Raw genomic sequence first — 17,225 nt, 5'->3', positions numbered from 1 at the left:
AAAATTGTTGAAATCTTCTACCCTCCGACGAACAGGATTTGATGGCAGCGAATAGTCACGAATTACAGTCGTTAAGTAAATGTAACCTACAAAACAGAAACTTGTTACAAGCTGAGTTGCAGATCTCGCTCTTTTTAAGTTGTTTTGCGGCTCTGCCAAAATGTGCATGTAGTTCTACAGAATTATCACGTCGTCCCCAAGATAAAACAACCCAAATTAGATAATACTGTCTTGATTAGAGTAGCATCGTGACCAATCAAAAACTCACACCCTTCAGACTTACTAACTCGAAAAAAGATAACAGAAGAAAGAAAGGGGGTGAGAGAGAATATGGAGAATTGAGTTGTGTCTAAATGCCAAAAGACTTGCATCTTTTATTGGCCTCATGGGCCAACAGAAGTCGACGCAAAGAACGCACGGCCACTGGATGTGTAGTTGTGAAAAACATGTTGAGCCATTGAATATGCAGACGTGCGGAAACTTGACCAATGCTCTGTGCTCGCGACACGTGGAGCTGTTGAATGAAGAATTAAATAAAAATAAAAAGTAAAATAATAATAATAATAATAATTTTTTCTATTTTCTTTAAAAAATAATCACACACGCAATGTCACATTTGCATATATCTCCTTACTCCCTCTAAAACATGAATATCCCTCAAAGACCAAATCTATAACCCAAGATGAGAGTAAGAATAAAGCTTCTCTTTCAAAATTAAGTAATGTGGGATTCTCAATCAAAGATTTTTTTTCTTTTTCTTTTAAAATTTAAATTTTCATCAACAATTATATTTTATCGTTAGTCGAAGAAATACATTGAGAATATAATTGAAATGATGATTGGAATGAAAAATGGAACCGTTTGATTATGGAAAAGCAATGGATTAGATGGTTGTTTTTTGTTGGGATAAAGAGAAAGATGGAATCTTGTTGGAAACAAAGGAGTTTGCTATGTATGAAGACAGTGGAAGCTCCACAAACACACACACACACACTTTTAGTCAACCAACTAATCCATAATTCCACATTATCATTGTTGTCTTTTATGTTTTCTTTTAATCATACATTTTATTAATTACAAATTATATCAATTTAAATTTCTTCACTAATATTTTTATTGGTGTATCAATTCATACTTTCTTTTAAATCCGATTAGAAAATGATTGTTTGAATTTTATAATTGTATCAATTAATTAAATTCTGTAAGGCATTCGTTATAACTACATTTGAAAATCATCTAAACATCAATTTTACATGTGTGCAGAATTTTATCGATGCATTACAAATTTTAAAACCCTAATTAAGAATATAAAATGATACACTTAAGTAAATTTTATGAGATTAATTTATATTGACATAATTATATATATATATATATATATATTACACAATGAAGTATATATTTGATACTTTATTAAGGTATGGTTTTAATTCATATAACAAACGAAGTTCATGATCTCTATATTTATGGATCTATTAAAGGGTCCATTTTAATCAATCATAAAACTAATTTTGTCGATCATGACTTAGTTTATCATGTTGAAAATTATGATTATTGAAGATTTGACTCGATTACATAAATAAATGATACAATTTAAAGTTTAGAGATATAAATTGATGTGTATCTTTTCTTTTTTGGTTGGTAATTCCTTATTTTAGGCATTTTCATTGTCGGATTGGTACGTAGCTGTCGGGAGCCCTTCTCTCTCTCTCTTTCCACTTTCTCTGTGATCCCGACAAAATTCGTTATGCGCGAACCACTAATTACTACACGTGTCAAATTAACATTCAATGGAATCCCAGCCGACGCTCTAGTGGACTGTTCTGGGCCCATCACATGAGGAATCTTTTGGGGTACTTCGTTGTGGGCTCATTTCTGGCCCATCAGGAATCTCTATTTTTTGGGTATTCTTTATTGGGCCGCCTCCACTTTACTTCCAACTTTGATGGGCCTATTGTCTTTTATACCTACTTTATAGGGGCCTCATTTGTTGAACACTCTTGCTTGGGCCAACGACTCAAAAACCAAAAGATACACAAATTTAATTTAATTTATTATATTTTAGTATTAAATTCAATTTACTATATGATTAGAGTACCTTAAAATATAAATGCTGATTGAGAGCTAAAATTTAGGAGTAACTAATTGAGATATAAAATTCAAGTAAAGACAAAAGCATGACAAATTTAGAAGGCATTTTAACAAAATAAACAAACAAAAATCTAAGTAATAAAATGTTTTGTTTCATACAAATCCATAATTGGGGGAAACAACAAAAATGGTTGGAACTTGGTGAACTAATACACTTAAATACCTTGATTATTAAGTCTAGGCACTACGTCTTTCATGTATGTTCTTGGTATCTTTAAATGTAAAGAGAAAAAGTAATTTAGAAATCTAAGACCCCATTTGGTAAATCAATTTTTGTTTTTGAAAATTAAACTTATTTGTAGGAATAATGTCTATAGACTTAATTTTAAAAAACAAAATGATTAAAAAAAAAAAAAAGTAGATTGAATATGTACATATGGGAGAGGATAAAGGAGAAAAGGCAACTCAAACTCTTAACTTTTAGTTCAAGAATGGCAAGATGAGAAGCAACAATGATCCAAGAACTGAAAACACTTTGTTTAGAGTTGAGTTCTTAAAATTACACAAACACAAATTAATCCAAAATCTAACCCTCACAATCAGAGATTAAAAGTTCACATTACAAAGCTATCCCTTCACTTCCATTAGCCTCCACATATACCAAGCCCCCATCGACCTGTAAGGCTTCCATTTCTCACACAGTTTCTCCATCTCCGCCGGCTTCGGCAATTCCTTCAATCCGTACAACCTCTGAACCCCTTTTCTCACCCCCAAATCCCCCACCGGCAGCACATCCGGCCGGTGCAGAGTAAATATCATGAACATATGCACCGACCACATCCCGATTCCTTTCACTGCCGTCAATGCCTCCAACAGAGTCTCGTCGTCCATCTCCAGAATCATTGAATTTGATAAATTCCCCTCTATGAATTTGGTCGCTAGGTCATGGAGGTAACTTGCTTTTCTCCCCGATACTCCGATTACTCGTAGCTGTTGCGGCGAGAGTCCGAGCACGATGTCCGGCAGTACCGACACCTCGCCGCCGCATAGCGAGGCGAAGCGATTGTAGATCGATTCGGCGGCCTTCGTAGCGAGTTGTTGGTAGAGGATGCTCTTCGTTAGTGCTAGAAACGGTGGATTGGATTTGAAATTGGGGGATTCGCATGATTCTAATATACTTATCAGGAGAGGATCTGAACGACGTAGATGATCGATAGCTGTAAAAATTTCATCCGAAGACGATAACGATTTGAGGGGACTGGCCAGGTTCTGGAATGCTCGGGTCGGGTCATTTCCGCCGGAAGTTGAAATTTGTGGTTTGGCTGGTTCTTGTTTGGAGGAAATCTTCCGTACTTTAGTGGATGGGAATGGGATCTTAGAGGAAGACGACGGAGGGAGAGGATCGGCGTCGATTCGAGAATCGGACTGTACGAGGAACTTCCGGCGGATTCTTTTGGCCATGGGCGGCGGAGAATGATTTGTGAGGAAAAGCTAGGTTTAGAATCCTTGATTAAGGAGGAATGAAGTACAGATGTGTCGTTGTGATTGGCCGAGATGAGATCGTCTCCTCCGTCAGCAACGATTGGATTTCCAAGTAATAATTATAATTTAAGTCGGTCAAAAAAACCATCTTTCATCACCTTTGATGGACAATATACTATTGGTATTTTATTTCATTAGATGAATGATGGATTATATTATTAGTTTTGCTTTAGTAGTTTTCTTATTAGGGTGTAAGTGTATATTTACTATTTAGAAAACATCCCATTATTATTATTATCTAGAAGAAAAGAAACCAAAATACTTAATTTCAATCTACAAAAATGAGTATGCCAAATTTTAATTTGAGATAAACAAAAATAACCCATTCAAAACAAAAAATTGAAAAAAAAAAAAACAAATAAATAAGGAAAATGATCAATTGGGTTCAAAACCAAAAACCAAACCAATCCAATCAAAATCCAAATCATTAATTTTGTCATTTATTGGACATCGATTTGATTCTCTATTTTATAAAAACAATAGTTTGAATTTCGGTTGGCCTTAAAATCGAGAAAACCAAACCTATTATCACCTTTAATAAAATTAAACCACTCAAGGCAAGAGGTTTGAAGAAGGGTAATGCTTGTTCTTCTAAAGTCGAATGTATCAACTCATTGTAAACATGAGAGAAGGAAACACCAATTGTCTCATGTGCAACTGATACCACCTCTTAAATGAAAAAAAAGAGAATTTTCTAAGATCCACTAAGATGTCATTAATTGAATTTACCACCTATAGACGATTGAGCTCAAGTAGAATATGATGAATATTGAGTGAAGTAACATTACAAAGGTCATCACAAATTGCTCACGCTTCTAGAATCTTAACCACATTGCACTAACCAACCAAGGGAACACGACTCAAATGTATTCGAAACACCCACTCTAAGTCATTGGTCGACTCCAAGCAACATTAATGTTTAGCTTCCACATATTCAACAAAGGAGGATTCCAACCAGTAGATGAATTTTGTTCATGGAATAGATGAATCTCAACAGAATTTCATTGGAACAATAATTTACTTAGAGCTTCCCAAATTGATGTTTGGGGGTTATAAGTTGAATTTTTAAATTTATAACGGTTCAGTATGAGAGTTAATTAATTTGTGTTAGGTTGTAAGTTATAAGTACAAAAGTTTAACTTGGAGTACTTGTAATTATATTGGTTTTTTTTTGTTTTGTTTTTTAATTTTTGTTTTCGTATTTTTTCTTCCTTATTATGAATTATACAAAAATTGTCCTACACTATTTATTGTCCCTTCAATTTTTTTTTTTTTTTTTAAGAAAAAAATCATTTTATTAAACCTCAAAGGTAAATTTTAGGTACATCATGAAAAAAAATTACAAAACCAAAACCCAGACAACTTATACCGTCTTGCTCTTGTTGCAGCTTCTTGTGCAAAAGAATTCAAATTCTCTTGATGTGAACAAAGGAGCATTCAACAAAATCTGATTTAGAATTTATAAATGTAACAAATTTTTTTAATTTGATATTAACTTCAGAAGACTTGAATTTGAAAGTTACATTTTCTTAAAGTATTTAGGACTAAGTTTAATTTAAAATATTTCTAAATTTAATAGAAATAAATATTAGATTCTATTCAAATTTTGATTTAGATTGCGAATTGAACTATTAGATAATTATTAGATAGACTCGTGGAGTTTGATTTGGAATGAAATTTTGATTACTCCAAGTTAAATTTGATTCAAATTGGATCAAATTCAAAATTTATTAACTTATCTTAGGATTTAAACATGACCAACTTGTAAATTATATTTGAATCAAAATTATAAATTTGATTAGGATTCCAAATTGTTAATTTTCTTTTTTCTTTTTTTTTTTTTTTTTTTTAGCGAGATTTTTTAAAACAGATGGGAGGAAGAGAGAGGAAAATGATATTAATCCATAAATGTGTAAATTTTCGATAAAAGAATATTGTTTCAAAGTTGATAGATTTAAGTTATTTAAATAAGGATCAAATCTACATAGATATTTGGGACAAAGAATATCCCAAGATTATAATAACCACATCTTGTTACAGTAAATACTATTTTGTACTCCTTAATTAGCTATAGTTCACACTATATCAAAACCTCATTTGCTATCGTATTTATTATTTGCTATATTTTAGACTATTTTACCTTTATCATTTTTTTTAAAAAAATTTCTACTATGTTTATTATTTCCTTTTCAAACTAAAATAGTTCACGCATCAAACACATTCTGTTATTATAGAGCAATATGGCAACCATCGATGGGGTGAATATTATTAATCTCAACTTGGATAGTGAGGTCTGAAGAGAACGCATCAACTTGGGATGAGAAGTTCTCCCAATTTACTAGTTCGTTTGGAGTGATTCCAAAGCCAACTGAAACCTCTGAAAGTCTAGTTTTCAAGGTAGGGCTGTCGAAAGAAAATCTCGAAGGGATCGGGCTGGAAACTGAGAAGAAGACAAAAGGGTCAGGCTGTAGGATAAGCTTGGTCCAGTCTTGAAGATTCTGTAATTCCAGCCAAACCACGAGGAGTTATGAGCTCAAATTGTAGGGTAATCTTCTTGAGACATTTTAGAACATGTTTGTAGAAAGAAGCATCTCAAAATAAGGTTCATAACTATGAGTAATCAAAGCTATAAGTTGAATCTGGATTCTAGGGATGAAAAGGGAGCCCGAGGTAGAAAAGGGAGCTACTAGAGTGAAAAGCTCCTAAGTAGTCAAGGTGAGTGGCTAAAAAGTTTTGACTAAAACATTTGCTTAAAATTTTTTATTAAAGCGTGTTATAGAAAGCATGTTTTAAAGAAGATTATTCTCATGCCAGCTAGTTTTACAAAGTGATTTCCAAGCAAACCATGAGTTATGTTTTTTACGCATGCATGTGTGAGAAATTGTTGAAAAGCAATTTATATGTGTTAAATATACTCAGCATGCATTAGTACCTTTAAATCCATGTTTTTATGTGTTATACTTTACATGCTTTAAAGAGAGAAAGTCATTTATGACTAGTTTTACTTAAAACACGATACCGAAAAAAATTTGAGAAGGTATCCGCTCAACTAGATATCGAAGGACTTTGAGAAGGTATCTATTGTTACTGAAGGACGTTTAAGAAGGTACCAAACCAACCAGATACTGAAGAACGTTTGGGAAGTTATCTGAACAGAAGTACCTAAGGTATGACGGTACTTAGTATGGCCACGTGCACGTAGGTAGAGTCAGAGATTGAGCAAAAGGGTTCTCTCTTGACTAGCAGTTGGTGTTGGGATTGTTTTATCCATAGTAAGGGCTATTCTTAACTGAGAAATAGTTTTATTGTTTTATTTAAAAACTATTTATACTGCAGTACAAGTACTATAGAAGCTTATATTTCAGTTAAACTCTTTATTGAGATTTTGCATGAGAATCAATTATCTTTCTTAAGTCACTCACTGGGCGCAAGCTCACCCCGTCTACAAATGTTTTCTTTTTTCCCCCCACAGGTAGCGGTCAAATCCTCTGAAGATAGCTCTGCATCTGCTCTGCCACTAAAGGATAACGAGATTTGTAACCCGTCTGTTTAGGTGGTTACTGTTAATATTGTACACATGTTACTATTGTTCATATAGGGACTAAGGTTTGTGGGTTTTGGGACTTGTGAATCTAGTGTTGTAATGACTCTAAATATGTTATGCTTCTAAATTAATAAATTTTGGCCTAAAGATATTCTGCTGTATATGAGTTATATATTGGTATCAGAGTTATTCCGCAATAGTTAGTAGGCAGTAAGTGTCAGCCACAGGGTTGATAATTGCTGCAATCACGCCCTTTCCTAGGCTAAGAGGGTGGTCTGGGGCGGGGTGTGACAGCTTGGTATCAGAGCGAAGGTATACGTAAACTTGGGAAAGGTTTGAGCTAGCTTAGTATTAAAGCATAGGATTTTGGGTGAAAGAGATAGTTCATGCATTAGATTAAGTCCCATAGATAAGTCCCTAACATGTGTACTTAATAATTAGGCAAAAATGCTGAGGAGAAATGGCAAGTGGAGCAAGCAGACTGAGGAGAGGAATGTTGACCCTACCAGCGGAGGTCCTGAAGTTAGATGGGACCCAGATCTGAAGAGGAAAAGAGTTAGAGACTCAGTAGAGCAGGAAGCAACTTCTGCAAACGAGTCGAGTACACCAAGGGTAGGTGTAGACCCAAATGGAGGATCGAGTATTTGATAGAATCACTCAAAGATTGGCGGCAAGTGTAGGATCGATTCAAAACGATCCAGAAAAGAAATTCGACGTCGAGAGGCTGAAAGCTTTAGGTGCCATGATGTTCGATGGAGCCACAGATCCAGTAGATGCTGAAATCTAGTTAGATTTGATGGAGAAATGTTTTAAGGTTATGAGGTGACCTGAGGACCGTAAGGTCGAGTTAGCGGCATTCTTGCTGTAGAAAGGGGCTGAGAAGTGGTGGAAAGTGATAGAGGCTAGAAGGAGTAGTTCGGAAACTATGACTTGGTATGAGTTCAGACAAGTATTTGAGGATAAATACTACCCTAGTTCTTTTAAAGAAGCGAAGAGGGAGGAATTCCTTAGGCTAACTCAGGGAATAATGATGGTTACTGAGTATGAACAAAGATTTACTAAGTTATCTCAGTATGCCCTTCTGATCATCGCGGAAGAGAAGGAGAGGTGTAGGAGATTGAAGAATGGCCTAAGAAGGAAGATACATACACCTGTTACCTCTACGTCCAATTGGGTGAATTTTACTCAGTTAGTTGAGACCACTATCCGAGTATAGTAGATTGTAACGAGGGAAGATGTACTCCAGCCAGGTGAAGGACAGTTTAGAATTCCTGGAGAAACGAGAAGTAAGAGATTTAGACCCCCGTTTTCTCTGGACAGTCAGGTATAAGGAGTTTTGGAGGCACGAGCCAACAAAGCTCAGGTCGAAAAAGGTCAAGACCTGCAGCTGGACAGAGTGGTAGATCGGTATCAGGTTATGCTAGCGAGTCAGTAGCTAGTACAGGGAGGAAACCACTTTGTGTAAACTGTGGTAGACCCCATACAGGAGTATGTTATGGAAACAGGAATGTGTGTTTCCAGTGCGGACAATCTGGGCATTTCAAGAGAGATTGTCCTCAGCTAGGTCATGGAGCACAAAATGAGCAAAGAGGAGTTACACAGACTATAAACCAACCTAGAGTGACCGAAACTAGAGGTGAGGGATCCGGTGTAGCTAAGCAGAAAGGGGTAGTTGGACGACCCCAACAATAGCAGCAGCAGGGTAGAGTATACGCTATGACACACCAGGAAGCGGAAGAGGCTCCAGATGTCGTAACTGGTACGATAACTTTATGTAATCAATCCGCTTATGCATGATTTAATCCTGGTGCTATGCACTCATTCATATCTAGCATGTGTGCATTACATATAGAAGAGTGCCTGAGCGTATGAATGAGGATTTGTTTATCTCTACGCCGGTAGGAGATACTCTAATTGTACGAGTATTACAGGAATTGGGAAGTAATTCTTGGAAATCAGAGTTTTTGGGTTAACTTGATTCCATTAGAATTACTAGAGTTTGATGTTATTCTAGGTATGGATTTCCTAAGTAAACACTATGCCACTATGGATTGTTTTAAGAAAGAAATAGTGTTTAGGAAAACAGGTGAAAAAGAAATAACCCTAGTGGGAAGTAAAAGAATACTTCCAGGAAGTTTAATATCAATAGTGAAGGCTAGGAAGCTGTTGAGTAAAGGATGCGAAGCCTATTTAGCCTATTTAGCCTATGTAGCAGTTTCACAGGATAAGAAACTAAAACCTGAGGATGTACCTATGGTACAAAAATTCTTAGATGTGTTCCCTGAAGAGTTACCAGGCTTACCACATGACAGGGAAATAGAGTTCACTATTGAGTTAGTTCCGGGTACAACACCTATATCCCAGGCACCATGTAGGATGGCACCAACAGAACTGAAGGAGTTAAAAGTTTAGTTACAGGAACTTGTAGATAAGGGGTACATTAGACCCAGTGTGTCGCCTTGGGGAGCGCCAGTCTTGTTTGTTAAGAAGAAAGACGGTACTCTTAGATTATGCATAGACTATAGACAGTTGAATAAGGTGACCATTAAGAATAAGTACCCATTACCTCATATAGATGATCTCTTCAATTAGTTAAAAGGAGCCACGGTGTTCTCTAAGATAGATTTGAGTTCAGGTTATCACCAGTTGAAGGTGAAAGACACTGATGTTCCAAAGACTACATTTAGAACTAGGTATGGACATTATGAGTTCCTAGTAATGCCGTTTGGATTGACAAATGCTCCTGCGGTATTTATGGACTTGATGAATAGGATATTTCATCATTATCTAGATCAGTTTTTGATAGTTTTCATAGATGATATACTAGTGTATTCTAGTAGTGTAGAGAAGCACAAAGAACATCTGAGGATGGTGTTACAGATTCTAAGGGAAAAGAAGTTATATGCCAAATTTAGTAAGTGTGATTTTTGGTTAAATCAAGTCGTATTCCTTGGGCATATAGTTTCAACTGACGGAGTTAACGTTGATTCCCAAAAGATAGAAGCAATAGTTAATTGGGAACGACCCCTGAATGTAACTGAAGTACGCAGTTTTCTGGGCTTAGCAGGTTATTATAGGAGATTCGTGGAGGGTTTTTCTAAGATAGCTCTACCATTGACAAACCTGACCAGAAAAGATGCGAAGTTTGAGTGGTCGCCAGAATGCGAGCATAGTTTTCAAGTATTGAAACAGAGGTTAGTGTCAGAGATTGAGCAAAAAGGTTCTCTCTTGACTAGCAGTTGGTGTTGGGATTGTTTTATCCACAGTAAGGGTTATTCTCAACTGAGAAATAGTTTTACTGTTTTATGATTAAAACAACTTTATATGTTTTATGCTTGGAAAATGTTTATACTGCAGTACAAGTACTGTAGAAGCTTATATTCCAGTTAAACTCTTTATTGAGATTTTGCATGAGAATCAATTATCTTTCTTAAGTCACTCACTAGGCGCAAGCTCACCCCATTTTCAAATGTTTTCTTTCCCTCTCCCCCCCTCCTCCCCCCACAGGTAGCGGTCAAATCCTCTAAAGATAGCTCTACATCTGCTCTGCCACTAAAGGATAAAGAGATTTGTAACCCGTCTGTTTAGTTGGTTACTGTTAATATTATACACATGTTACGGTTGTTCATATAGGGACTAGAGTTTTTGGGTTTTAGGACTTGTGAATCTAGTGTTGTAATGACTCTAAATATGTTATGTTTCTGAATTAATAAATTTTGGCCTAAAGATATTTCGCTGTATATGAGTTTTATATTGGTATCAGAGTTATTCCGCAACAGTTAGTAGGCAGTAAGTGTCAGCCACAGGGTTTATAACTGTTGTAGTCACACCCTTTCCTAGGCTAAGAGGGTGATTTGGGGCGGGGTGTGACATTATTGGGCCGGCGCTACTAAGCCAACCCTCACCTATGCAAATATAAGGATAATCCCAAATAAATATAAGTTCATAGTTAGCTCAGGATTAAGGTCAAGTTATCTAGGTCATCGCTTTCAAATAGTCAGTCTAAACAACATTATAAAGTAAGAGTGACTGATTTCGTGGTCCAATCTTGTACAAACCGTTTTGCACAAGGACACCCCACTCCTCATGTCCCAACATGAACGGATTAGAACAAACATAATTTTCTGAAAATGAACATTTTATTCACAACAAAAATATATACCATTTATTCTTTACAAGATTTACAAAAGTAGTAAAATCAAGCAGTAACTTCTTCCACTGGTCAAGCTGAGTAAGCGGTCCCCAGGAACTAGTTTGCCTATTTACCTTTCTCTGCTCTCTGTTCGGCAAGATATTGATGGCAGTTTCTCTTCCAGTGCCCTTCTCCGTTGCAGTGGAAACACTTCCCTTTTTCTGCTACATTATCCTTGCCTTTCTTTCCAGCAGGTTTCTTTTTCCCTTTCCCTTTGCCTTCTTCACATCAGGCTTGGAGGACGTTCCTCTCTTCTCAGCAATAGTAACATTTACTTCTAATCCCAAACCCTTTATTATCAACATTGTCTGGTAAGCCTATAGCTTATTCAGTAGAGTAGTCAAGCTGTATTCAATTTTATTCATCAATGCATTCGTACAGAATTTCAGAAAACTCTTCGGAAGAGATTCAGAATAAAACCAACTTGACTTCTCTCGTCCATGACAACACTGTTTAATTCTACCACATTAAAATGGAGCATCATGTACAAGATATGTTCATGAACAGAGGTCCTCTCTCTCATACGGCTGTTGTAAACGTACTTGATGGCATCATGCCTCAGGGTGAAGGAGGTTGTCCAAACATTCCTTGCAGAGATTTCATAATCTCTTTGGCAATACTCATATCCTCATGTTTCTTTGCCAAAACATCAGATAGGCTGGCGAGGATATAAGTATAGGCTTTATCATTTGCCTTGACCCATCTATCATACACATCCCGAACAGTTCGGGTTGTGTTAGAGCTAAGAATGGGAAGACAATCCTCTGTTAAGACAAACCGCAAATCGTCTATCACAAGTATCGTGTTCAAATTGGATTTTCAAGTCACATAATTATCTCCGATGAGTTTATCCGATGCCAACAATTGTATTATTGAACTTGTCATTTTGAAATTATAAACAAATTCTATAAGTGAATTGCTTTAAAATCCAATCAAGTTTTAACAATTTTAATAATGTACCCAAGATTATTCTTTTGCAACGATACAATAACAAGACATTCTTGACTAAATACTGTCTCCAGAATAACTCATATTCTGATAGTCATTTAGGTATCACTTTCGGTCAGAATGTAACCAAGATTATTCTTTTGCAACAATACAACAACAAGACATTCTTGACTAAATACTATCTTCAGAATAACTCATATTCCGATAATCATTTAGGTATTGCTTTGGGTCAGAAATTATTAACACTTAATAATTCTGTAAGTGTAACCTTCCGTTTTCAGACGTCAGAAGTCGACCCGAACTATGCTACCGTAGTGGACAGTCAAGGTTGGGAATAGACCTAAGAAATCTTATCCATATCTGGAGTTTGAGTTGTTCTGAATCCTATGTTACAACCCTCCGTGGGGATAACCGTTGTTAAATGACGAGCAAAGGGCCGATTAAAGCTAACGAGTAGGCGCAACATAGGAATCTCATGGTCCAAACTAACAGAAGAGACTGCAACATATGTTGACACATTTCCTTCACCTACTTACTATGAACTACTTCTCTCGTTTACCTTGTTATTGACTCATACATCCGCTTTCCGAATGGAGGTCACTTCCAGGGTGACATGAAGCATCATATGAATCTCACGGTGTGAACTATGTGGAGACGTGGAAGTTGAAATCATACACTTGATTTCTATTTGGACAACTTCCCCTTATTCACCAAAATCTAAATTTAAGCTAAAAAATAATTTCCGAATGGAGGTCACTTTCAAAGTGATATGAAGTATCGCTTAAATCCAGATTGTGAACACTTAGGGACGTGAGAGCTAAAAATAACGTATTGTATATGTTATTAATCTCCCACTGACGTTTTCTAATAACTTTATCATATAAAAGTTATTGGACTACCACTGAAGTGTTCTATTTAACGAAGGTAAATTTATAATTAGGTTCTTTTCTAGCTAATAAAAACAACCCCAAGTCTATGTGGTCTATCCAAGTATAACACTTATAAATGGATTTAAACCTACGATATCTAGGTGATAAACCGTTTTATTACCTCACATGACTCACTTATGCTCATAAAATCAATTACCAACACTCAATAATTCGGTTATAATCCCCAGGTAGGAGGTGTTCCGTAGACCGTCAACTTAAATACCCTCAACCTTCGACAGGATTATATACACCGATTGAGTTTGTAACCCTAGTCTTATAAGTTTAACGACCTATTTTAACTATTAAAACAAGTGGTTAACCTACGTGAGCATGCAACTGTTCTTTGTTATGGATTTTAAATGTCTAACCCAATTTTATAACAGCTTATAAAACTTTAGACATGTTAAACATCCACAACATACATAAAGGCATTCAATATTTAATATAACACTTATATTAAATACAAGAAACCCTAACATGCATACTATATATTATAACAACTTATAACATACTTTCAATGCAAGTAGTATGCTTCATAAGGTGGGATTTTAAATCTAAATGGCATACTATATGTACATACAAGATTTATTTAATTATAACATACATCCAATGCATAAGTAATTAAATACAGACTGATATGATTTTAGTTTTGACAAAAACAAGCAAACAAAAACCTAATTATTACAAAAATAGTTTCGAAACCGTCTAATCACTCCAAACTGCTTGAACCGGATCAACCAAAAACCATTTGAGGCTGAATCGAACCAGACCTCAAGAGAACCAGTTGAACCGGCTGCTCTCGCTCCATGCTCAAAATCTCGCTAAGGTAGATGGTTTAGCAATGACAACCATCGTCATGCATTTGCCTGATCGTTTAGTGTTTGCTTGATCATGTAGCACCAAAGCATGGCGCCTGACCAAGCTACACGATCGTGTAGTGTCTGCCTTCTATCGCATAGTGCCATCCTCTAGTGCCCCAACTTGATCGTTTAGCACGCACACAAAGGTAAGTGATCGTGTAGTGCTATCGCATAGCACCTCGACGCATCGCTTTGTTCCCTCGCGAAGTGATAACGGGCAGAAATGCACGTTATTACAACGCAAAGATATAAAATAATGTAGGATTGTGATGGTAAAAATATGTAAAATCGTGTCCAAAAGCATTAAGTTGAGAACATTGCGATTGCATGCATCCATCGCATTAAAGCAGCTAATTTACGTATTTTGTGCAGGAAAATGCGTTGGCGCAAGGAAAAATTGCGATCCAAGGAATTTAGCGTCCAAGCGCATTAAACGATTGTGACCGCAAGGCTATGCGATCGTATGCGTTCGCAAAGATCTACTCAAGAAGGTGGCCGCATAGAGACGGCACATCAAGGTGAAAGATTAATAAATCACGATGGGACAGAAAGCTGATGACGGTCGAATCCGAATTTAGTTGACAAGCCGTCAACAACACACTGTAGCAAGTACACTCAATTTTTTGGTGATAATTAATCGGCACATCAGACAAAGAATTGATGACATCCCATCAGTGCAATGATTTGAGAGAAAAGCTCTTCACCTTGAAGCTCTATAAATACCAAAGGCCACCTTCATTAAAGGGGTTCAGCTGTTCAGAATGTTGGAATTCTTCTTCGCCATATACATAGATAGCCTTAGTCTGTAATTTTTATACTTAGAAGGCGGAGGCGATTGAAGAGAGAAGACGTCGAAAGATCGTCCTGGTTAGCTCGGAAGAGTGCTGGGAAGTGTTGAGAACGGAGAGAGGGCCGACTCTTACGGAAGCAAGAATATTCTTTTGGGAGAGTAGAGAAAAACATAGTGTAAAAGACTTGGGAAGCAAGACATTGCTACCATGCTCTCTATCCCTATTTTCCATTGTCATTCTATATTCCGATATTATTTATAAAATGGAATTTGTATCTCTACATCTGTTCACTCTCTTTACATTACGCATGAGTAACTAAACTGTCAAATGGGTTGAGAAGCACTTAGCTAGCATAACATGACATCTTCACTTTATGCGATCATCTTGTATTATGTATGTGTCATTCGTTCTTTAGAGATGCTCGGGAGGGTGCTCTAAGGATAAAATCTAGGCTTGGAAAAGACAGATTAGAACCTAGGCTTGGGAGAGTCATATTAGAACCACATAAGCAAGAGATAGAAACTTAGGAATAAGTTATGTTTGCTATTAACGCATCGCATGCATCCTAGAGATAGGATAAGATAGTATGCGGTCACCTTGTATATGTGTGCATCATTTATCATCGCATAGACAAGAATAGAGACTTAAAAATAAGTCCTATCGACATCATCGTATACATCGCATGCGTCCTAGAAATAGGAGCTATGTCTTTTGCATTAGAAGATGAATTGTTGTTGTGTGTGTGTAGCATGATTGCATAGCTTGAACGGAATCTCAAGAAGCACTAGCAAAATCCCTTATCAACTAGTTCCCCCGCATACTCATTGTAACTTTCGTTGTTCTTAAATCTTTTCTCAATTCTGCCACATAGAATCTATACCTTAGACAAACATACTAACCAACTCATTGTTTTATTTGTCACCGCAAAGGAATCTAAAATCACTGTCGCATACTGTCTCTGTGTTCGACCTTGGGCTTACCAGGCAACCTAGAAAGATTTATACTTGGATTTTGCTAGAAAAACTTGCATGCACAACGCATACATCACCATCACAATATACACCATTATTTCATCATATCCACAATGCATCACAAAGCTACACGATCATGTAGTGCCATTGCATAGCAATTCAACTCATCATTTAGCTCTCGCAAGTACACGATCGTCTAGCGCACAACACTTCAACGATCAATGCCTAAAGCTACACGATCGTCTAGCTTTTCTTCACATCGTCTAATACATGAACTAAATGATTGTCTAGCTCTAAACCTCAACGACGATATGAATAGAGGCTGAAAAACTGGAACTGAAACTAGGCCTCTTCGTTTGATTATTCAATTTACAGCTTAATTTCAACTCTAATGACTCCAAATAAATTACAGACTCTTCGGAATATATATAAGCTCATTAAACAAGAGCCAATTACAAATTTAAATGAGAAATCAAAGAGAAATTAAAAGCCAAAACTCAGAAAACCATATTAGTGCAGCAGTTTCATATGACTCATATAAAACACCCACCATACTAAAATTAAACAGAATTGAATGCGTATATGATTCTCCGATACCAATTTTTGGATTGTACCAACATGTAGTGGAAGCGACGAGGATCGATAAGTACTCTAATTCATTAATTTTGGTAGAAACGAATGCATGCTATAGCATAAATTAATGGGTTTCAAGACATATCTTTGAAGAACTCTTGAAATCTTGATTTCCAGCTACAAAACCTCTCCAAATCTTTGTGCAGACCACTACAAGATCTTCCCTACTATTCTTTTGGTGCTCTAGATTGAGTTGTGGAACTCAAAATAAGATGGAATCTAGGGAACTTGAAAAATACTCACAGAGCAACCCCATGAAGAACTCCTTCTTCAACCCGAATTTTCAGCAGAATTCTTATGATTGCATTACCTCAAATTCACTCAATCTCTTCAATATATTGCAGACCATCATGCAAGAGAATGACTGCATGAGATGTAGCTCATACTTGGAGTAATTGAAGCTTGAAGATGGTGGGTTTAGTGTGAGCTACTTGAAGATGAAAATGGAAAATCCCATGTTTCCATTTTGTGTTTTTCTATTTCCAAAATCTAAATTTGATTTTAAAAATAAAAATTTATTAATTTTACAAATTAATTTTCTAATAAAATTAATAAATAATTATGTAAACAATTTAAATAATTCTAATTAATTTAATATCCAATATTAAATTAATTTTACACAAATCCATCTTCATATATTTAAATCATATTTAAATATAAATTCTCTAATTCTGCTTGATTCTAATTTGAACAATTCAAATTAACTTATCATGCTACTCTAGAG

The 17,225-nt window shown here is 36.0% G+C and overlaps 1 protein-coding gene across 1 annotated transcript; it reads right to left on the bottom strand.

Annotated features, from left to right (window-relative positions):
- Positions 1–2,604: 2,604 nt before the first annotated feature.
- Positions 2,605–3,910, bottom strand: LOC120072656 (DNA-3-methyladenine glycosylase 1-like). Its single transcript, XM_039025089.2, has one exon. It carries the CDS (start codon positions 3,550–3,552, stop codon positions 2,719–2,721), a length of 834 nt encoding a protein of 277 aa, XP_038881017.1. The 5' UTR covers positions 3,553–3,910; the 3' UTR covers positions 2,605–2,718.
- Positions 3,911–17,225: the final 13,315 nt, after the last annotated feature.

Source organism: Benincasa hispida, chromosome 3, assembly GCF_027475165.1.
Source record: "Benincasa hispida cultivar pf3 chromosome 3, pf3_genome.v1.1, whole genome shotgun sequence".
NCBI lineage: Eukaryota > Viridiplantae > Streptophyta > Magnoliopsida > Cucurbitales > Cucurbitaceae > Benincasa > Benincasa hispida.
Note: the sequence above shows the minus strand (reverse complement) of the source record. Positions and strands in the feature narration are given on the sequence as shown.

Coding starts and splice junctions, on each gene's coding strand:
- LOC120072656 (XM_039025089.2), bottom strand. CDS start 3,552: ATGGCCAAAAGAATCCGCCGGAAGTTCCTCGTACAGTCCGATTCTCGA.